Here is a 22,366-nt window from a genome sequence, read left to right on the forward strand (position 1 = left end):
TCTGTGGGGTAAGACCCCGGCCCCGCCCCATGGCACGGCCCGGGGGGGTCTGTGGGGTAAGACCCCGGCCCCGCCCCATGGCACGGCCTGGCGGGGGGGGTCGGTGGGGGGGGCCATCGTCCCCCTTCCTCCCAGCCTGCGGCCCGCCTGGCCCCGCCCCCGCCGCGTGGCGGCCAATGGTCATGTCGTCCACCCGAAACCCCGCCCCCCGGGGGCCTCCCCGCGCATGCGCCCGGCGCGCGGCCCGGGCTGGGTCCGGCCGAGGGAAGATGGCGGCGGCTGGGGCTCGGCGCCGCCGGCTGGAGTCTGACGTGGGGGCGGCCGCTCTGGCCGCGGTATGAGCCGCCCGGCCCCGCCCCAGCGCCCGCGTCTCGCTGCTCCCGGCTCGGCCAGGCCTCGCCATGGCCCGGCTGGCGGATTACTTCGTGCTGGTGGGCTACGAGCTGGACAAGCGGGGTGAGTGCCGGGCCGGGGGGGGGAAACCGGGGGGGGGGGTGAGTGCCGGGCCGGGGGGGGGAAACCGGGGGGGGGTGAGTGCCGGGCCGGGGGGGGGAAACCGGGGGGGGGTGAGTGCCGGGCCGGGGGGGGGAAACCGGGGGGGGGTGAGTGCCGGGCCGGGGGGGGGGCCGGCGAGGGCCGGGCCGGGGGGGGAACCGGGGGGGGGCGAGGGCCGGGGGGGGGCCGGCGAGGGCCGGGAGGGGAGGGGGAAACCGGGGGGGGGGCGATGGCCGGGCCGGGCCGGGGGGGGGAACCGGGGGGATGAATGTTGGGCCGGGGGGGATGAGTGCCGGGCCGGGAGGGGAACCGGGGGGGGCGCACCGGGGGGGCGAGGGCCGGCCGGGGGGGGGAGTGCCGGGAGGGGGTGAGGGCCGGGCTGGGGGGGGGCGCAGGGAAGCGGGGGGACAGCAGGGTCCGCCGACGGGTTTGGGAGGCAGCCCCGGTTCGGGGGGGGCTTGGGAAGCCGGCCTGGGTGAGTGCGGGCGGGGGGCACCGTAGTGGAAAAGGGGTTTGGGGGGGTGTTGCCCGGGCTGGCCTGTGGGGGAGGGGGGTGAGTGCTGGAGGGGGGGAGCTGGCCTGGGGGTGCTGCTGGGGCTGTGGGGGAGGAGGGTGAGTGCTGGAGGGGGGGAGCTGGCCTGGGGGTGTTGCTGGGGCTGTGGGGGAGGGGGGTGAGTGCTGGAGGGGGGGAGCTGGCCTGGGGGTGCTGCTGGGGCTGTGGGGGAGGGGGGTGAGTGCTGGAGGGGGGGAGCTGGCCTGGGGGTGCTGCTGGGGCTGTGGGGGAGGAGGGTGAGTGCTGGAGGGGGGGAGCTGGCCTGGGGGTGCTGCTGGGGCTGTGGGGGAGGGGGGTGAGTGCTGGAGGGGGGGAGCTGGCCTGGGGGTGTTGCTGGGGCTGTGGGGGAGGGGGGTGAGTGCTGGAGGGGGGGAGCTGGCCTGGGGGTGCTGCTGGGGCTGTGGGGGAGGAGGGTGAGTGCTGGAGGGGGGGAGCTGGCCTGGGGGTGTTGCTGGGGCTGTGGGGGAGGGGGGTGAGTGCTGGAGGGGGGGAGCTGGCCTGGGGGTGCTGCTGGGGCTGTGGGGGAGGAGGGTGAGTGCTGGAGGGGGGGAGCTGGCCTGGGGGTGCTGCTGGGGCTGTGGGGGAGGAGGGTGAGTGCTGGAGGGGGGGAGCTGGCCTGGGGGTGTTGCTGGGGCTGTGGGGGAGGGGGGTGAGTGCTGGAGGGGGGGAGCTGGCCTGGGGGTGCTGCTGGGGCTGTGGGGGAGACCGGTGAGTGCTGAGATGCAAGGCTCTTTGCAGTGGGGCAGTGAATGCAGATGGGCCCTGGCCATCGGGGCCAGGTGGGGAAGAGGATTAGCCTGTGGTTGAGCAGGGCTTGGTGGGAAGAAGTGGGTGCTCATGTTGGCAGTGTAGGGAAGGAGAGAGGAGGCAATGGAGAGCATATGGTAACTGTTGCAGGACTAGACAGTGGCAAAGGGAATCAAGTAAGTTTTGGACAAATTCAAAGGAGTGTGTGTGTGTGTGGGGGGGTGGTTTGAAGCAGAGGGTTGGGGACAAGGTCCTGAGAGTTCCAGATAGTTGGAGAGAGAAACAAAATAGTGCATTGCATGGAGGTGGTTCTACTGGAATGGTGGAAGTAGGGCACTGCCCTTGCTAACTTCTGCCCCCACTTGTCCCTGTGCGTGGACTGGATTAGCTAGTAAAAGGAACAAGTTAGGTTTGCTGGAAAGGTAATAGGGGCCATATTCCGTGTGGCAGTTTACACAATTGCATGACTTGACTCTGGTTGACTCCATGATTTCTTTGTGCAGATGCACATAAGTCTTCCCACTGGCCATTATGTCTCTGGGTCTTGGTCAAGACCAGCTACTCCTGTAGGGAAAGCCTTTCATCTGATTGCCTGGGGAAGTCCCGGAGAGTTCTGCCTGGAGATAAGGAGCCCCAGGTCCTGTTTGTGGTAGAAGGTTGGCAAGAGACCATGAACTTTGAGGAGGGCTGCTGTACAGTATATCCTGACAGTGCTTGGGATTGGTTTCCATTCTGAAATGCCAATATCCTGCTGGATGCTGACAGAATATTTATATCTGGGGCATCCCAGCAGGAGGTGGGTTGAGTTAAATTTGGTATGATGGGAGTTTGGAGGCTCTTACTGTAAATTGACTTCCAATGTCTGCTAGTCCAGTACTCGTCTGCGTTCACTTTTTCTCATTATTTTGCTCTTCTGACTTTTCCTTTGTCTGTCTAGTTACTGCAGATGTCTTAGTTTTTTGGCTGAAGGAAGTGGGCAGTAGGTAGGACCAGATGACTCCATTCTGAGGAAGTGAAGTACATCTATAAATCTGGCAATATATTTAGTTTAATCTTTGAAACTCATTATAGTATGTCCATGTCTAGCCAGTTCTGGTGTTTAGAGCAGAAAATTGTCATATCAGCTTGTGCTACTGACCGCTTTGTTTGCATTTGAGCTGGTCACTGAATTTACTTCTCAGACTGGCTCATTGAAGCCACCTTCTTCTATGAGGAGGAGAACTGGGAGCAGTTTTTCAACAGACATGCTTAGAGTTTGACACTGCTTCTGACTCTGGAAGGGCCATAAGAAGGGCTTTTTAAGAATTGGTTTGTATGTCACTATTATAAATTGGCTGACCGATAACATGTTCAGAAAACAGACTCCTGTCAAAGGAGTTATAGCAATTCCGTAGTAGTACAGATGTGCACCTGGGCAGACTCTGCCTTGAGGGCCTGAATCATCTGGTCTCCAAATACTGTATGGGTAGACTTGGTTCTTAGTCTTGCTCTGGATGCTTAATTGTATTTTGTTCTGTATTTTTACCTGCTCTGGAGGCCTGATGATGGCTATGTCTCCGTTACTCATTGTGGTATCAGTGGCTTATGCTTCATTGGTTAGTGCCAGTTTTATGGCTTATGTGTTTGGAAATTGAGTTTTAGAACTCATTCTAAAATTGTGATCTGGGCTTCTGTTCTTTTTTTTTAAGTAGATGTAGGTTGTTTGGGGACAGGGTGGGGTTCTCTTTCATCAGAGAAAAGAGGGTTGGGTGTGGGTGGAGAGGTGGAAGGAGAATAAAGTAACAGGTAATCAGCAGCTAGCTTTATAGGTGCTCATAAAGTTGACACTGAGGACCTGTCAGTGCTGACTAGTTTGGATGCAATCCTGCAATTCCTGCTGTAGTCTCTCTTTGAAAACAGATGGGAGTCTCAGTGTTAACTAGTCAATGTGGGAGTCTGTATTGGCCTTGCCTGTGCTGAATGCCTAGGCCCTCGGCTGAGAGTTGATAAGATGCGTTCTGTTCTCCTGAAGGCTGCACCAGTTTGTGTTAATCTTGCCTAATTCCCTTCATGGCAGAATTCCTCTCCTCACCCCTACAGTCAGTAAGAAAACGGTGTCACCAGCTGCTATTTCCTAAATAGCAGCAGCCAGAGATGGAAGGGAGAATTTGAAATCCCTGACCACTGCAGGCCTAACACATTCACATGTCACATGCTCCACCATAGGGAGAAAGTGGCTTCTGTTCAATGATTGCTTAAACTGTCTCTCTAATTGAAGAGCTGCATTGTATCCATTTCTAGCTCAGTCTGAAATTTAACAGGCCTCCAAGCTTGTATTGGCTCTTCCAAGCAGTGTCAGGCATAATAGGATTTAATTATGCAGAGTCTTTTGTGACATCACTGAAGAAAAGATAATGTGATCACAGGTAGATGCTTTCATGTGGGGCTAAAGAGATGGAGCTGACAAGCTCAAAGGGACTGAGATTCTATTTTTGTGCAAGCTTCTCTAACAGAAAATGAGAAGAAAAATCCAGAGCCTAGGATATGTATGGGAAATGTTTTGTGAGATTCTCAGAAGGGAATCCTGGTGTGCTTGTAAGGGGCTTGTAGACACAATGTTGTTAAGAAACCTCATGGTTGGGAAAACACTGCAAAATTTCTGGAACTGGAGCAGGTGTGAAGGGGTTAGGTTAGGGACTTTACTGAGTTCTCCCATCCCTCCTATGCCTACCACTGTTTAGAAAAGAACAGGCAGTGACACTGCATCCTATGTGAAGTGTGGGGGCAAGATGATGAGCTCTGTCATCTGGACAATGAGATGGGATTAACTTGAGATGGCTCCATCAAACTGAGCGAGAAACAGTTTTTACAAAGTCCAAACTACCCATGGCTGAATCTCAGCAGGTGAAAAAGTGAGCAGCATTGGCACATTTTTTATCTAATTCTTGCCACGTTAGTTTGATTTTTGTTTAAGTGACTTCCTGGTCGGTGAGCCACGATACGTGTGTAATGTTTCCCAAGGGTTCTGTGCTTCTCCCATAGGGTTGCTTTGCAATGGATCCATTCTGGGCCTGTGTATGTTTCCATCCCTAGTTATGCCTTATGGAGCTGTCTTCACATGCTACTTCCACCTACTCTCCTGAGTTTAATTGTTCCAGATGGAATGAGCTTTATTTACCATAGAAAGGAGATGAATCAGCAGGGACAGAATGTTGTTGAATCCCATTGCACTGATTATACTTGAACATTGGTTATTGATCTTGGGTTTTTAGAACCTTTTGTTCCAGAAGTAAACTGTGTGCAGGGGTCACCTGAAATGCAGCCGCTTCTGGTGAGGAAGGCGGCAGCTGTTGGCTAGCATGAAGGGACACTACACAATAGTCTCGGGGAAAAAAGTAAAGGAGAATCTCAGTTCCAATTGTAACTGGAGGGGGTAAATTTAGGGAGGCAGAATATAATTACCTCATTTGGAATTTGCTCTGGAGAGCAGCCCTGACAGTTCTGAAAAGTACCATGGAATCTTTAGTGATCACTTGTAATTGCCATTTTTTAATCTTATCTAAAATACACACATCTAGCAGCACAGCATCCCATAGTGCCAGGCTCCAGTTTAGTACTGATACAGAAGGAAGAGCTCCACCAACTTTATTCCCAAACCAACATCCGGCTGCATGCCTGTATTCCTTGCATGGTCTCCCATCCAAGTATGAGCCAGTTCATTCTTGCTTAACTTTCGATTGAACAGGATCACAGTACAGGCTAGCCTCTTTGGGGGTTAATAAAAATTGAAGGAAATAGAGGAAGTGATCCTGCTGTCATCGACACACTGCTGGATGTTGGATTTCATGGGACTTGTTCACTGAGCTTCCAGATGTTTCCCCCCGAATCCTTTGTAACTGGTGTAGAGCTGTACAGTGGCACTTGACGTGCTGTAGGTGGTTCTGATATATACACAATATGAAGCTGATACTAAGTGGAGATGTTTCCGTGATAGCTGCTAAGGTGGTCAAATACAGTGGGGTTGCAGGCCATATAAGTGCATAGACAAAACTGCAGTTTAATCATATTTTCCTTGTCTTGTTGTTTGGAAAGCTGGGTATGGGAAGGGAGGGAAGATGGTGTGTAAATGTCATGCAGATTTGTGGTGACCTTTGATATGGCTTGTGTTCTGGGAAGCTGAACAGTAGGCAATGCTGTGGTGTGAAGTATATAGTTTTGGGTAGTGCAGTGGGAAGGAAAGAACTTGCAGTCATGTGTCTTGGAGGTGCAGGGATCTTAACATTTGCTCTAATGGCACAGCACTAATGGTCAATATAGGGATTGATGTTTAATTTACTGGGCAGTGGCAGGAGCAATGCAGGGAGGGCGTGAATTCCCAAAGCCTCAGGCATTTAATCAGCTAGTGAAGACTGCTCAACTCAAGATGGGGCATTAGGTGCTAGGACTTGTAGTCTTCACAGGTTGCACTGTGTACCAAGACCTTGTAATTTTTGAGGAATGCACATCTATTAAAGATTGGCTGCAATTTGATACCAGTTAGGTATAGTTTGCTTCCAGCTTCTGGCAAGCTCTCAGTGCAGCAATTGAGTGAAGTTTGGGCATCTCTACCTTGAACTATTCACATTCTGTTCTCTCCAAGCTGTACTAGCATTAGACTTCAGCAGCGTTTCTAGTCTAAAACTGAACGATGCTAGCAAGACCCAAAGAGGACTCATACCATATGCTATGAGAAGCAGCCACAGAGGGAGGAATTTGGTTTTCTGTTGCTGGGGGATCACTCTGAGGGAGAGAGATGAGTCAGTCAGTAGAGGGAGGCAAGAAATTGGTCAGTTGCATCTCCTTCTCAGAAAACTATGAACAAGAGTGAACTGGCCAGTTCTTTGAAAATTTCAGTCTTGCCCTAACCTCCTTCCTGCCTGGCACTGGCCAGAAAGCTTCCCCTCTCCTCAGCCAACAAGTGGTTACATATGCTTTTTACAAGTGGTGTGCAGAATACTCTGGAAGCCAGGGAGGCAGAAGTGACACTTCTTGTTTTGGACAACATACTCCACCTCTGTAAGAAGCCTTTGGGAACCAGCTCCCAAAGTATAGAAGGTGTTTGATTTCCAGGCAACTGGTTAGTGATTTTTTTTTTTTTGTGAGTTTGGCACTGATGTCCACTTCCCATGTCATGACTCCAGTTTTCACTTGTCCAGCCCTGAAGGACCTCAGATCCTGGCTGAACTTGGAGAATATTTATTTCATCATCTGAAAGTGACTAACTGCCTTACTGATTGGATTAGTCCTGACGTGGCCATAACCTGTGTGACTGGCTGCTACCATGGAGGATGCAGCCACCTCCCTTCTTACAAACAAAGTGCGTATGTAGTGTAGCTTGGAGAGAGGCTGCATTGGCTGCCATGGACACATGCAGACTCTTGGACTTAGGGAGAACTACTGAGATAGTAGATTGTTTAGGAGGAGGGAAAAGGGTCTGTTGTTTTGGATGGATTCCAAATATACTTGTCTTTAAGTGGGCGATATGAAATGAAAGCCTTAGGTCTTATTTTGCTGCTCTTGACCTTTCCAATCTGTAGAATATCCTCAAGGAAAATTTGTGGGTGTAGCTTTACTATCGTAGCTTCCCAGGGACCTGTGGGTACCAGGTGGGTCTCTCAGATGCTGCTGGTATCGCATTTTCATTTTAGTTTGTCTGGTGAGATGTTGTGAACTGATGGGTTAATATCCAAGGGTGTGATGGGGGACAGTGAAAGGGAAACCTGCCTAGTTCATGAGAAATATATTTGGAAGGATGGAAGCTGGAATAGTTCAGCAAACTCTCCAGCAAGTCTGTTTCTCTCCAGATCTGCACCAGCAGCTTCATGGGAGCAGAAATGAAAGTTAAAGATAAACTAGTTCAGACTACTTCAGAGAAACAGGAAATGGGGTTTGGCAGCTACAGCACTAGGCTCATTAGAGAGGTTGGATACTGCTCTCGTGGAGTCCAGCTCATTCAGAATGTTTGTTTAGGTTTATAGTTGGTGGATAACCTGAGCTTTCTAAGGGAGTCTGGTCTTGTACTTGCCACATACCCTTATGATGCATAACCTTTCTGATCTCTGTAGGAACACTCTGCTGTGACAGTGGCTTCATCTTTGGGGCATGAGGTAAAATGAGCACTGACTCTTGCATGGAAACATGTTGTCTTACTGACAAATTGTACCATGAAGTGGTCAGAAGCCAATATGGGATGCTCTGAAATCACAGTGTGGTGATGCCCTAGGCCACCGAACAAAGATTCTGTTGCTTTTCCTCCTGGTCAGTGAAATCTCTACTTCTGCATTTTGCACTATTAATGTTAATGTGCCCAGGCACTGGATTCCTGCCCCCTTGTCAGGCTGTGGATTGTGATCAGTGAAGCAGAATGCTGAAGAATACAGCAAACCCAAAATCCCCCTGCAAACTGTGGCTGCATGACGTGCTCTTCTAATCTGTCTGTCCAATCACTTGCACCTTGTGATTGCAGGGCCTCGCCACTGCCTGTTCGTGTGCTGAGCCAATGCCTGCGTGTATCTGTAGTGGTGTGCTGTGCAAATCTTCAGATGTTTTATCAGAGGGTTGTATGTTTCAGAGCCTCCAGATAAAAGTACTCATGAGAGTAAGAATACTCCAGCAGAAGGAAACTGGTCTCATCATGTGTGTGTTTGTGTCACACTGTGCCACTGTTCATGCCATTCTCAGTGAAAGGATGTTTTCAGACCTCTTGAGCTGTTTGTCCGTAGGGTGTGTCTTCACTAGCAATCTTAAAGTGCTGCCACGGCAGCGCTTTAACGTGGCTGTGTACTTGCGGCACCAGAGCTGGTAGAGAGCTCTCCCAGTGCTGTAAAAAGCCCACCCCCCCCCGGGGGAGTAGCTCCCAGTGCTGGTGCACTGTCTACACTGCCACTTTACAGTGCTGAAACTTCCTTGTGCGCGGTGTGAAAAAACCACCCCCCTGAGCGCTGCAAGTTTCAGCGCTGTAAAGTGTCAGTGTAGACAAGGCCTTAGAGTGATTCTGCTAATGTTGACAAATGGCCACATTTGCAAAGCCCTGGACTCTTTGCTTTCCTTGAAGTCTTGTAGCTGAAAGGTTAACTGCAAAGCTGCTCTGTGTATCAGTCTGAGAGCCAGATCTTTAATGGATGAGAGCAGCTTGATTCCAGATACTTATTTAACATTAACTGAGGGCACAGTATGTTTGACTGTATAAAACAGTGAGAAAGAAGACATGGCCTCCTGCCCAAAGGAGCTCACAATCTGAGATACATTTCTGAATAAACCACAGAGAAATCGGCTCTTCCTCCTATCCCTGTCCCCAGTTTACAGTTTCCCCATGAAACTGCGCCCCTCACTAACCCTTAAACCCAGCATTTTCTGTCAGCTCCCTGCCTATGGTTAAATTGTTAGTGAGGTCTTCAGCTGTTGCAGTGGTAATGCAGAACCCTAAACTCAGGTAGTTGAATGAAGGATGATCAGTTTTTTCAAAGGATTGGTTCTAAACTCTATTTTTAATGTGCTGTAAGCATATATTCTCTTACTAATTTCTCTTCACCACACTATTACAAATATTTTCACAAGCTTTGTGTGTTGCCCTTTAAATTGTCTGGATTCATATCTGTTTTTGTTCAGGTATGGAATGCTTGGTCTTGCCCTAGTTCCTGTTCACAAAAACCACTACACAGAACAACTAAGAGTCTTTGTGCAGGGAAGATTTAGGATTAGAATAATACTGCTGTTTGGGAGTGTGGAGTAGTAGCAGAGCTGTGTGCATGAGGAGCCTAGAACGCCGAGGCTAGGGAATACTGCAGATCAGGGTTGGGGTGCAATTGTAAGGCTTGGTAGGGGAGCTTAGGTCTGGAACTGTGCAGGGCATGTAGGCTGGGATTGAGGGTATCAGTATAGCTGTGTGTCTGGGGAGCCCAGGACTTGAATACCAGGGGTGCAGCACATTGGGACTGAGAGCAGTGTCAGAGAAGCTTGCATGCCATATACCTACTTTAGTCAGTGCTCTCTGTTCCTCGCTTTCATGAGCATTGAAACTGACTGTTTCAGATTCTGTCAAATCCTTTCACTGCTGACTGCAGTTAGCAGTCACTGTAAATCCTTTCTGTACCAGATGACTGGAGGATAGCTAATGTGACACCAGTTTTTTAAAAAGGCTCCAAAGGTGATCCTGGCAATTATAGGCCGGTAAGTCTAACTTCAGTATCGAGCAAATTGGTTGAAAGTATAGTAAAGAACAGAATTATCAGACATACAGATAAACGTGATTTATTGGGGAAGAGTCCAGATGGTTTTTGTAAAGGGAAATCATGCCTCACCAATTTATTAGAGTTCTTTTAGGGGGTGAACAAATGTGGACAAGGGTGATCCAGTGGATATAGTGTACTTAGACTTTCAGAAAGCCTTTGACAAGGTCCCTCACCAAAGACTTAAGCAAAGTAAACAGTCATGGGGTAAAAGGGAAGGTCCTCTTGTAGATCAGTAACTGGTTAAAAGATAGGAAACAAAGGGTAGGAATAAATGGTCAGTTTTCAGAATGGAGAAAGGTAAATAGTGGTATCCCTCAGGGGTCTGTACTGGGACTAGTACTGTTCAACATATTCATAAATGATATGGAAAAACGGGTATACATTGAGGTGGCAAAATTTGCAGACAATACAAAATTACTCAGGTTAGTTAAGTCCAAAGCAGACTGCAAAGAGTTACAAAGGGATCTCACAAAACTGGGTGACTGAGCAACAAAATGACACATGAAATTCAATGTTGATAAATGCAAAGTAATGCACATTGGAAAACATAATGCCAAATCTACATAGAAAATGAGGGGGTCTAAATTAGCTGTTACCACTCAAGAAAGAGATCTTGGAGTCATGGTGGATAGTTCTCTGAAACCATCTGCTCAATGTGCAGCAGCAGTCAAAAACGGTAACAATGTTAGGAACTGTTAGGAAAGGAATAGATAAAAAGACAGAAAATATCATCATGCCTCTATATAAATCCATGGTCTGTCCACATAGATTCATAGATATTTAGGTCAGAAGGGACCATTATGATCATCTAGTCTGACCTCCTGCACAACGTAGGCCACAGAATTTCACCCACCACTCCTGCAAAAAGCCTCTCACCTATGTCTGTGCTATTGAAGTCCTCAAATGTGGTTTAAAGACTTCAAGGAGCAGAGAATCCTCCAGCAAGTGACCCGTGACCCGTGACCCATGCTACAGAGGAAGGCAAAAAACCTCCAGGGCCTCTTCCAATCTGCCCTGGAAGAAAATTCCTTCCTGATGCCAAATATGGCAATCAGCCAAACCCTGAGCATATGGGCAAGATTTGTATGTGTAGAGGCTTGTAGGGGCTTGTGCTGGGAGAGAAGCTGAGCTCTGACTAGGGGTCCCACATCTTGAATACTGAGTGCAAATCTGGATGCTCCGTATCAAAAAAGATATATTGGAATGGGAGAAGGTACAGAGAGGGGTAACTAAAATGATTAGAAGGTGCGGAACAGCTTCTGTATGAGGCGAGATTAAAGAGGCTGGGACTGTTCAGCTTGAAGAAGAGACGAGTAAGGGGGGGGTAGGCTAGAGGCCTATAAAATCATAACGGGTGTGGAGAAAATGAATAAGGAAAAGTTATTTACCCCTTCACATAACACAAGAACTAGGGGTCACCCAATGAAATGAATAGGCAGCAGATTTAAAACAAACAAAAGGAAGTACTTCTTCAAACAATAAACAGTCAACCTGTGGAACTGTTTGCCAGGTTGTGTTGTGAAGGCCAAAACTATGACAGGGTTAAAAAAAAGAACCAAATAAGTTCAATGGCTATTAGCCAGGATGGTTAGGGATGCACCACCATGCTCTTGAGTGTCCCTAGCCTCTGTTTGCCAGAAGCTGGGAGTGGACAGGGGATGGATCACTTGATTGCCTGCAGTTATTCCTTCTGAAGCACCTGTCATTGGCCACTGTTGGAAGACAAGATACTGGGCTGGATGGACTGTTGGTCTGACCCATTATAACCATTCTTATGTTCTGACTTTTCAGAGTAAAATAAAATTAACTGTCAGCTGTGGGGCAAATACCTGGAACCAGTCAGACCTCAGGTGGAGATGACCAGGGCCTGAAGCCTTCTCTCTGAGATCACTTGATTTTACAGAGAGCTTCAATGGGGGATCTGCTCTTAAGTCTGTTGCTTGGTGAGAAGAATTTATCACGTGTGGCTGTGAGACACAGAAACACCTCTCAATAATGGTCTAAGAGCCCTTCCAGGCTGGATTGTTGTTTCAGTGGCTTACATGGGACTGTACATAAGAGCTTCGGTAACTCTTTAAGCAGTGTTCTCCAGGACACTTTACTGTAGTTCTGACTGCATTGACCTGCTGGACATAAATTGTCGTTTTACCCTGGCTGTACATAATGTTAGAAATTAGTTCCTTCACATGGGCTGTTCAAGTGCCATCTTCTGGTCTGGACTTCTTAATGTGCCACAGCTAAATAAGAAAACTTCTTGGTCCTTTCTGATTGCTGTAAGAGGAGCCTGCATTACTAAAAACTGGTGTGCGAATGAAGTATTTGAGCGAGCATATCTTTAGCTTCTGCCTCCCTCCTTTACTTCTGAGGCTCTGGGGGAACTATGGGCAGATGCCATGGCAGATGCTTTTGCTGGGAGAGAAGCTGCCCTACAACAAGGGTCAATCCTGTCTATTTTATTCAGTGAAGCCACTGGAGGGGCTGATGAGGCAACAATATTGAAGTGCCAGCAATACATTGACACCCAGTTCCATATCTCCTTTATGTGAGATGTAAACAGCTCTGTCTTTGAGCTCAATGCCTCGCCAAACGCAACGTCCGGCTAAAGAACAGTTGGCTAAAGCTGATCCGAGACAAGACTGAGTTGAATCTGAAAGGGAGAGGGAATCCCTTAGGATTTGCCTCTTCCATAATATCCCCCTCTATTGAGGCCATCTACATGTGAAGTTGCTTTGCAGTCTTGGGGTCCTGGTGGACACTCTGCCACTGGATGTCTTAATAGTCATGGCTTTGAAAAACATCCATTTCCATCTGAGAGTGGTCGCAAGATGGTGCTCCATTCTGTTGAAAGCAAGTCTGGCCCAGGTGACCCATGTGCTTGAGCAACAGGCTTGGTTACTGCAGCTCATATCTAGGGATGAAACCACACATCCCAAAAAAGCTCAAACTGACACAAGTGGTAGCTTCCTATTCACTTAGCAACGCAGGTTGCCATGAACACATCACCCTAGTACTCCACTCTGCACTTCCTCTCCACTGAATACAGAGTCCAATTCAAGGTCTCTCACTTGATAGTCCCTTGGAGGGCTCTGAATATCTGAAAAATCATCTCTTCCTCTGTCATGACTTTGAAGGACTGTTATGTTCCATTGGAAATAAGAAACTTGATTAGTGGGGAGAGATTCATGAGCATGGGAGATTTAACTGTCTCAGATGCTGTGTCTAGGCTATGGAGCTCATTGCCACAACAGGTAAGAGACCACAAGTCTCTCAGTGCTCAAAACTCAGCAGTGAGATTTAGATGTCCTGCAGCTGGTTCCACATACACTTATGCAAATTTAAACCATTCATGTTTACTTTGAAAAGTGAGGAAGGAGATATAGTTGGTACATTTAACACTTGAGTGGTGTTCTAATACTGTGCTAATAGGTGCCTGTCATGGGGCATGCACACCCTGTCCCCTTTTGGGATCGGGTAAGAGTTGGCTATAGCCCCGCGGATCAGTCTGCACGGCCACTCTGTGTCTCGGGGTAGTGTGGCTTAATGGCCAAAGTCAGTATGACTGGCCTTCTACCAGGAACGGAGGCCTTAGGGCCAGAGTCGATGCCACTGCCTCCCCTGTCGGGGTGGGGTGGCCTTACTAGGGAAGTAAAATATGAAATGGTTAACTGGTAAGCATTAGTCTTACCGGTTAACACGCTCTAACCGTTAACCCCCATCCCTGGCCCAGCTGGCCAGAGCGACCCCAAGCCGGCCAGCCAGTCGGAGCAGCCCCAGCTTCACTCCTTTTTATCGGTTAACTGATTAAACAATATAATTGTAATAATTTAAAAGGTTAACTTTTTAAATGATATTTACAGCCCTAGGGCTAACAGCCAGAGTCAATATAGCGGCTCTCTTTATCAGGGCATGATGGCCTAGCAGCCAGAATCAATACAGTGGCCCCCTTTATCAGGGCAAAGTGGCCTAACACCCAGAGTCAATAGAGTTGCCCTTTCTGTCAAAGCAGGGTGGCTTAGCGGCCTGAGTCAATCGGATTGGTGAGGTGAGCCACCACTCCAGGGTTGGCGGCAGCTGGGATGGGGGGCCTGGGCCCTCCCTTTTCACCAGGTCCCAACCCAGGGCCCTGACAGTGGCGGGTTTGCCCGCCATCAGCTCGGTGGGATCCCGCTGAAACACACAGAGCTCGTCTCCGGTTCTATAACCAATTCCCCCGCAAAGTTTCCCTGGGTCAGGTTAAGCAACTTTCTTTTCGTAGGGCAGATAAAATACCATTTTTTTATCATTGTGGTAAAGATGAGTAGTTTTTGAGCCTGGGCTAACGCATTTAGAGTAATGGCGTGTCTTAATGGCCCAGAGTACTCCTTTCTCCCCTTTCATGAGAGAGAAGATTTCCTATGGAGTTCACTGCCAAAAATTCCTCTCAGCACAACAGTATGATTGGGAACAAATTACTGGTATTTGTATAGTTGTGTCCCGTATGTTAGTTTCAGAGCACTGTAGGAACATTGAGGAACTGTCAACTTAAAATGTTGGCTGTACACAAAATGTTTTGACTGTATTGCTAATAACACCTTCATGTATTGCCAGTGAGAATTCTGAAGATCTAATTTACATGTTTCTGGTGCTTTTTGTTTCCTTTTTGTATTTCTCTGTTTGGATAATGAAAATCAATGAAGTTAGCCACTTTGTTTCCATTTGGTTTAGTTTTCAGGTTCTTAGCTGCAGCAGTGTTTGAAATTGAAATTCTGCTGGGGGGAGATTTATTTGTATAAAAATTCCAATGAAAGCAGTTTTGAGACTGTGGAAGGTCTTAAGTTTTGTAAGGTTTCAGAGTGGCAGCTGTGTTAGTCTGTATCTGCAAAAAGAACAGGAGGACTTGTGGCACCTTAGAGACTAACCAATTTATTTGAGCATAAGCTTTCATGAGCTACAGCTCACTTCATCAGTTTTGTAAAAGTTTTTCACCACATTTAAACTTTGGGCCAAATTTAAATTGACACTCAAACCTCCCAATCTCAGTTCTGTAAGCCTCCTCATTTAGATCCCTGCTTAAACTCCTTTCGCGACATGTTAGTTAACCATACAAAGCACTTTAATAGAGCCGCCAAAATGTGCTTGAACTTTACCAGAGTAACAATGTGAAAGTATTTTTTTAACCTTTGAGCTGCTTCATGCCATCTTCCCTCATTGTAACTCTTTGTGTTTCATGGAAAATTAGGTTATAAGCTCTTTGACACAGGGATTATATCCGTGTACTTTCTCTCTAGTGGCTGTCTCTTTTGGACACTGTAAATAAGCTTTTTGTGATGCAGTAGGGATCGGGGTGGATTGACCTGGGAATGTCATCTAGTTCTGCTGGGTCTGTCTGCATGGGGGATGGGAGAGCAGAGGATGACTCCACTTGAGTGAGGATACCTGAGCCTGTAACCTGATCTGGGAGGGGGTTGGACCCCGGTGACACCTTTGCCTGGGAAACTGGACAAATGTTAGAGGAGTTTCAGTTTTGGGCTGGCTGGGAAGACGCAGGGAACCCCAAGTCTGGGGTCTATGCTCCTTGCCCCCCAGAGGGACCTGGCTGAGGGGTCCCAGTTGTACTTAAAAGCCCTGCTTGGAACTGTGTTCCTGTCACCTAATAAACCTTCTGTGTTGCTGTCTGGCTGAGAGTCACGGTGAATCGCAGTAAGTGAGGGTACAGGGCCCTGACTCCCACACACTCTGTGACACCTTGTTACAACAAATTACAAGTAATTTATAACTTGGGAGTCTCTAGCTTCCAGATTTGTGCTCAGACTCCTATTCCATGCTCATTATGACTAGATGAGGTTGCAGAGCAGTCAGAGCTAGGGGTTTGTATTCTTGCACTGATTTAAATCAGATTTTTATTTACAGTATGGCCCCAAATCAGCCACGTGTCAGTTTGTGGGGAGCAACCTGCATATTTGGCAGCTGCTTGGCTGCCTTGTTACTGAGATTTGGACAGTGCTGTGAGGCTTTTTTCTGAATAATTTTTTCTAATGAAATCTATACAGCATTAAATGTTCAAAAAAACAAACTGCTTGGATGTCTCTTCTGCTTGCTGGAAAGCTGGATTTTTACGTTGAAGGTAGCTGCAGGAAGTAGAGCAGAGTCCCAGTCAGGCTGTTTCACCTCGGTTCTATGCATCCTCTTCCTCTTTGCTCTGTGGCCTTGGATCTCTGAAACTTGCTTGTTATCCAGATGTGAGTGCTGTGCAGTCTGGCTGAGTCATGCCTTTTGTGGAACAGAGTGAAATGGGCTGCTATTTTTATAGTGGTGCTGTTCATTCTGCCTCAGGCGCTGACAGTTTCTAAGTTGAGGAATTTATAACTAAAACCTACTAATCTGTCTCAGACTGCAGCTTGCAGCCCATACCTCAGTCTAGGAGGGGAGTGGCTTCTTTTTCAGGATCTCACTTTGTTGATCATGATGCTGGTGCTGAATGGATTTTGTGCTCTGAGAACTTGCAAGGATGTCTTGTGGCCATTGCTCTTTAAAGTAGTTAAACCCCTTCAACCCTTTGTCTGTTTTAGGTACTTCTAGGACACCTGTTCCCATAATATATGTGACATTTGTAATCCCCAGATATTCAAGGAGGCTATTTTGTTTACATTATCAGCTGTCATGCACTAAACTCTTTGAGAGTCCTTAAATTTATCCTCACTACTTGGTGTCTGAAAAGATCCATAATAAATTACATGAACTGGGCTTTACTACCAGGCAATCCCAAAGTGCCTTGCACCCTGACTTTAAAAACTTGATAGGGGATTGCTTCATTGGCCACTGAGATGGGGCAAGGCAGGTGTTTACCAGTGCAGCTCCCTGGTGCCTAGATATCTCCGTGATTAGTGCAATATAAATATGCAACACTACACAGTAGTTCAAGACAGGTGGTGATGAATTCTGTAACGATTGAAGCTGCAGGGGAATTTATGGAAGCAGGACATAGATACCCAAGTTAGAATGTTGTCAGGACACCAGCTACTCTGTATAAAGTCCTATGGAAGCTACAAAGAGCAATGGCAGACAAGACATTTTTATTTCTCATTGGAAAATGCAGTGAATCCTCTACATCCCAATTATGTTTTGAGATCTGCTTATAAGAAGTTGCTTTTTTAAGATTAAATATGAAGAAAAACATATGACTGCATGTGTCAATAATATAAGATAGTTACCATAAGCAAGAACCTCCTAAATTTAGGGCAACATCCACTCCTCTGCTAATCTCCTTTTGGCTGGGGATCTGTAGAACCAGGCTAGACATTTTTTCTTGACTTCCTACTGATACAGCTCCTCGAGTGGCTGGCTTTTTCATATAGACCTGCTATGAGCCGGGTCAGATGACCGTGGCTAAAACACTGTGCATCCAGTGCCCTGTCTGTACTAGTGCTTCCAGTGTTACTGCTTTTGGTAGAGCTGCAGCAGAGGTAGCAGCAGTAGAAAATCAGGGGACACAGCCTTGATGAGCAGTGAGAACGTGAAAGCCTCTGAGTAATCAAACATGAGTTGGGCCTTGTCTATACTAAAAAGTGCAGTAGTACTAAATCATTTAAAAACTGATCCAGTTAAATGAATGCAACCCCTAATGTTGATTAACTTAAACCAGTTTAACCCTTGCTTAGATTGATTTAGATCCTCAATAACTTACTGAGGCAAGCGAAATTGATTTAAGCAAGTGTTAAACCAGTTGAAGTGCATATGCATTGGGCATTTGCATCATTAGGCATTTGTACCAGTTTAGGTAGGTCAGTTTTTAAGACCAGTGCATTTTTGTAGTAAAGACAAGAGCTTAGATCCTGTGCACGCTGGTAGAAGTGAGCTAACTGCCTAGCTGAATGTAGATGGTTCTGATCCCAGTGTACACACAGCCCCAGTTTCTGAAGAAAGTGTTTGTGCTCTTGGTACGTTTAATAGTGCAGTTATCTTGCTCAACCTGTTCTCTTGTCAGCTGTAGTGTTCCAAAAAGTGAACTAGATGTAAAGGCTGTTCCTCGTGCACTGTAGTTGCGGGCTTGCAGCAAAATTAGAATCATAGAATATCAGAGTTGGAAGGGACCTCTGGAGGTCATCTAGTCCAACCCCCTGCCCAGAGCAGGACCAATCCCAACTAAATCATCCCAGCCAGGGCTTTGTCAAGCCTGACCTTAAAAACTTTTAAGGAAGGGAATTCCACCACCTCCCTAGGTAACGCATTCCAGTGTTTCACCACCCTCCTAGTGAAAAAGTTTTTCCTAATATCCAACCTAAATCTCCCCCACTGCAACTTAAGACCATTACTCCTTGTTCTGTCATCTGCTGTCACTGAGAATAGTCTAGATCCATCCTCTTTGGAACCTCCTTTCAGGTAGTTGAAAGCAGCTATCAAATCCCCCCTCATTCTTCTCTTCCGTAGACTAAACAATCCCAGCTCCCTCAGCCTCTCCTCATAAGTCATGTGTTCCAGACCCCTAATCATTTTTGTTGCTCTTCGCTGGACTCTCTCCAATTTTTCTCCATCCTTCTTGTAGTGTGGGGCCCCAAACTGGACACAGCACTCCAGATGAGGCCTCACCAATGTTGAATAGAGGGGAACGATTACGTCCCTCGATCTGCTGGCAATGCCCCTACTTATACACCCCAAAATGCCATTTGGCCTTCTTGGCAACAAGGGCACACTGTTGACTCATATCCAGCTTCTCGTCCCCTGTCACCCCTAGGTCCTTCTCTGCAGAACTGCTGCCTAGCCATTCGGTCCATAATCTGTAGCAGTGCATTGGATTCTTCCGTCCTAAGTGCAGGACTCTGCACTTGTTGTTGTTGAATCTCATCAGATTTCTTTTGGCCCAATCCTCCAATTTGTCTAGGTCCCTCTGTATCCTATTCCTACCCTCCAGCGAATCTATCACTCCTCCCAGTTTAGTGTCATCCGCTAAATTACCCTAGAAGGCCTGAAAAAATAAAAACTGCCTAAAGAGTAGGTTTTCCCTTTCTTCCCTCCTCTGTATAAATGCACTCATGCCTTGTCCCACTGCTTCCTCAAACCCAGCGTATCTATTGGGGGTAGCTACCTAGAGATGCTTGATCCCTCGTGGCTGCAGGTGTAAAGTGATTGCTTCAGACAGGCTGAAGTAGTAAAAGGGAGGGAGGGTGGGCTTGTGCAGCTGCATGCCGGTGCTCTGGTGGTGGGGAGCAGAGAGTGAGTTCATTGTCTTTTCCTCTTCTCCAGACACAACAGCTTTGTTCATTAGAGTGAAGCAGAGAAGACAGTTACTCGCTTCAGATCTCGGGCTGCTCTGGACTGGTGATGGTGGAGGAGGCAGCAAGGGGATGCTGTCATGGGCTTTATTTAGAAACGAGCCCTAGTGGTTTTCCTGGGTTCTCGGATGATTGTTTGTGTGAAACACTTAAGATAATTATTAGATGGAGAGGAAATGGCATCTGTTCTGGTGGGGACCTCTGGGCTTATCCAGCCTGAGAGAACTCAAAGGCTGGTATTGAAAAGACTCAAGTAAGGGTAATGAAAATGATTACAGGCCAAGGGAGACTTCCAGATGAGGTAAGTCGGAAAAGATTAGAACTGCTATTCCTGGGGGAATTATGTGCCAAAAAATTAAAAATTCGGGGCACAATATTTTAAAATTTTGCATAATTTGTCAAAATAATATAGTATAATCATGCCAATTTCAATTATTTGGTAATTTATTTCAAAATACCTGTCAGCAAGTGTGTCTAAACTCAACTTGCAAATCACCTCAGCAGGAATTTTTCCTGAATCATGAGTGGTCTCTGAAGACCCATGTCCTTTGGTCCATCTTAGTACATCTTGGGGCATTGACCTTGCCGATTGACCTGTTTGCCATGATAGACAACAAAAAATGCTGTCTGTTTTGCTCTCGAGGGGATCTCAGTCCAGACTCCCTGACCGACACATTTCAGTCTTGTATGATTTCCCTCTAATTCTAATCATCCCACAGGTTACCCTCAAATTGAAATTGTACTGTGCCAAGGTCATCCTTGTTGCTCTGGCATGGCCGAGGCAATGTTGCTTCTCTGACCGTCTCACATTATCGATTCAACCTCCCATGTCCCTTCTTCTTCATCCTGACCTCCTGACTTAGCATCACGATCAGATTTTGCATCCCACACTTAGCTTCTCTTCATTTCACTGCATAGCTGCTCCATGGTTAAATGAGTAAGAGCAATGTTCAGAGGCTGTTCGACCGGTTCTACTCAATGGTAGGAAACTCTCTACCAGAGTGACTTATTTGGCTAAATGGAAGTGGGTTTTTTTGTATGGTTGTTGGCCCACAGAGTTCAGCTGAAGCTGGCTGGTATCCAGGATGTCTTGGAGTACCTGTTACATCTTCATTCATCAGGTCTTTCACTTAGCTCCATGAGGATGCACCTGGCGAAGTTTTCAGTGTTTTATCAGTTTGTCCAAGGGTGCTCAGTATTTTCAAATACCAAGGTAGTAAGGTTCTTGGAAGGAGTCCTTTTTCTCCACCCACCAATCAGAGGACCACTTCCTTAATACTGTCTTTTCAGCTCTGATGGAATCTCCATTTGAGCCTCTGGCATCATTTTTTCCTCGTGTCAAAATACTGTTTCTGGTGGCAATGACATCTGCAAGGAGAGTGTGAAAGTTGCAGGCTTCGATGGCAGAGCCTTCTTACGTGAAATTTTCCAATGACAATGACCTTGTGGCCACACCCCAAGTTTTTATCTAAAGTAGCTTCTCAATTTCATTTGAACCAGGCGGTGTATTTACCTGTGTTCTTTCCTAAGCTGTATTCAACCCTGGAGGAGCAGCTTCTTCACAAGTTGGATGTCAGGTGATGTCTAGCTTTTTCCCTGGACACGACTAGACTTTTTTTTTGCTTTGCCTCATCTGTTTGTGTTGTGTGCCAACCGAATGAAGGGACAGGTGGTCTCTTCACAGACAATCTATAGATGGATAACTTCCTGTATCAAGACAGCATATGAAGTAGCTCTGACTACACCCCTTCAAAGGGTGTAAGCTCATTCTATAAGAGCGTAGGCCATGTCGACAATGTTTCTAAGTGACATTCCAATATTGGACCTTTGCAGGGCTGCCACTTGGTCCTGTGAGCATAGTTTATGAACCTGCATCCTTTGGGAAGGCAGTCCTGCAATCTTTGTTTAAATAGACTCAAAGTCCCACCTCTTGTGAGTACCACTTGTGAATCACCTACTTTGAGTACACAGCTGCATCTACTCGAAGAAGGAAAAAGAGGTACTTAGCTGTGGTGAAACTGTTCTTTGAGATGTGGTGCAGATGTGTATTCCACAATGCACCCTGCATCTCTTCTGCAATCGAGTCTATGTTCTTGACACTCTGAGTGAAGGAACTGAGGTGGCGTCAGGGCAGCACTGCCTTATATAGCCAGGGGAGAGGCGTACAGCCACGAGCTGCGAGTGTCACCCCTACACGTACTGCTAGGAAAATTCTCCAGCTCCAATGTGCTGGGTGCGTGCACACTATGTGGAATACACGTCTGCATCACATCTCAAAGAACACCAGTTACAACATAGGTACAGTTACCACTTTTTATTGGAGTGCATCCTGAACCTAAATAAAACTGTCCCACATTGGGCCTCTTGTATCTATAGGTGGATAACTTAGATTGCATTGTGCGGGCTTCTCTCCAGGCCTGACACATTTTCTGCTTCTGATGCACTTAAATAATTTTTATTTTTATGTCTGGCTGTTTGCTCTTCAAATTTCTTAACTGTCTTGTTTTCCATTGTACCTACAATATTATGCTGCTTTCTATTGGTTTCATCTGGCTGAATGTTCATATTCTGAAGAATACTTTCTTTGGCTCAAAAAACCTCTTGAACTTTCCCATTTAACCGTATTGATTTTTTTTTCCTGCCATCTTGATTTCCTTTTTGTTGAGGGGTGTCTGACTTCTGTGATTCTGTTACAGGTATTGAATAACCTCCATGCTGAGTGTAAGGATATTAATTATCTCATTTTTGATTTGAGGTTCTTTTTGATGAGTTTCCTCATTTTGTGTAATTCCCCTTTGTAAAATTTGTATCACATGTTTTTTCTTGGTAACTTCGCTATGATTTCAGTTACATTGTGCTGTCTTATGGAGTGACCCGCTTGCTACTTGAACTGACTTGTGTTTAGAATTAAGACAAGGATAGGATATTTTATGCTTTAGAATTAGCTATTCCAAGAAACAGTTCTGTAGGGTGTCAAGAAATTGCTTCTTTAAACTCTATCCCATAATGATATTTGACCAGCCCAAGTGCAGGTGGTTGAAGTCAGCCATTGTTGTTGTTTGATTAGACTCTGT

General features: G+C 46.9%; 1 protein-coding gene across 6 annotated transcripts in view; it reads left to right on the plus strand.

Moving 5' to 3' along the window:
- The first annotated feature begins 259 nt into the window (after positions 1-259).
- Positions 260-22,366, plus strand: part of SBF1 (SET binding factor 1) — a 155,540-nt gene continuing 133,433 nt past the window's right edge. For all 6 annotated transcript variants that reach the window (XM_084611204.1, XM_084611205.1, XM_084611207.1 and 3 more), the window contains exon 1: positions 260-456. In XM_084611204.1, the coding sequence (XP_084467330.1) occupies positions 402-456 (55 nt within the window). In that variant the 5' untranslated portion in view covers positions 260-401. The remainder of the gene's footprint in view (positions 457-22,366) is intronic.

Source organism: Lepidochelys olivacea (genome assembly GCF_965140295.1).
Source record: "Lepidochelys olivacea isolate rLepOli2 genome assembly, chromosome: 1".
In the NCBI taxonomy this organism is placed as follows: domain Eukaryota; kingdom Metazoa; phylum Chordata; order Testudines; family Cheloniidae; genus Lepidochelys; species Lepidochelys olivacea.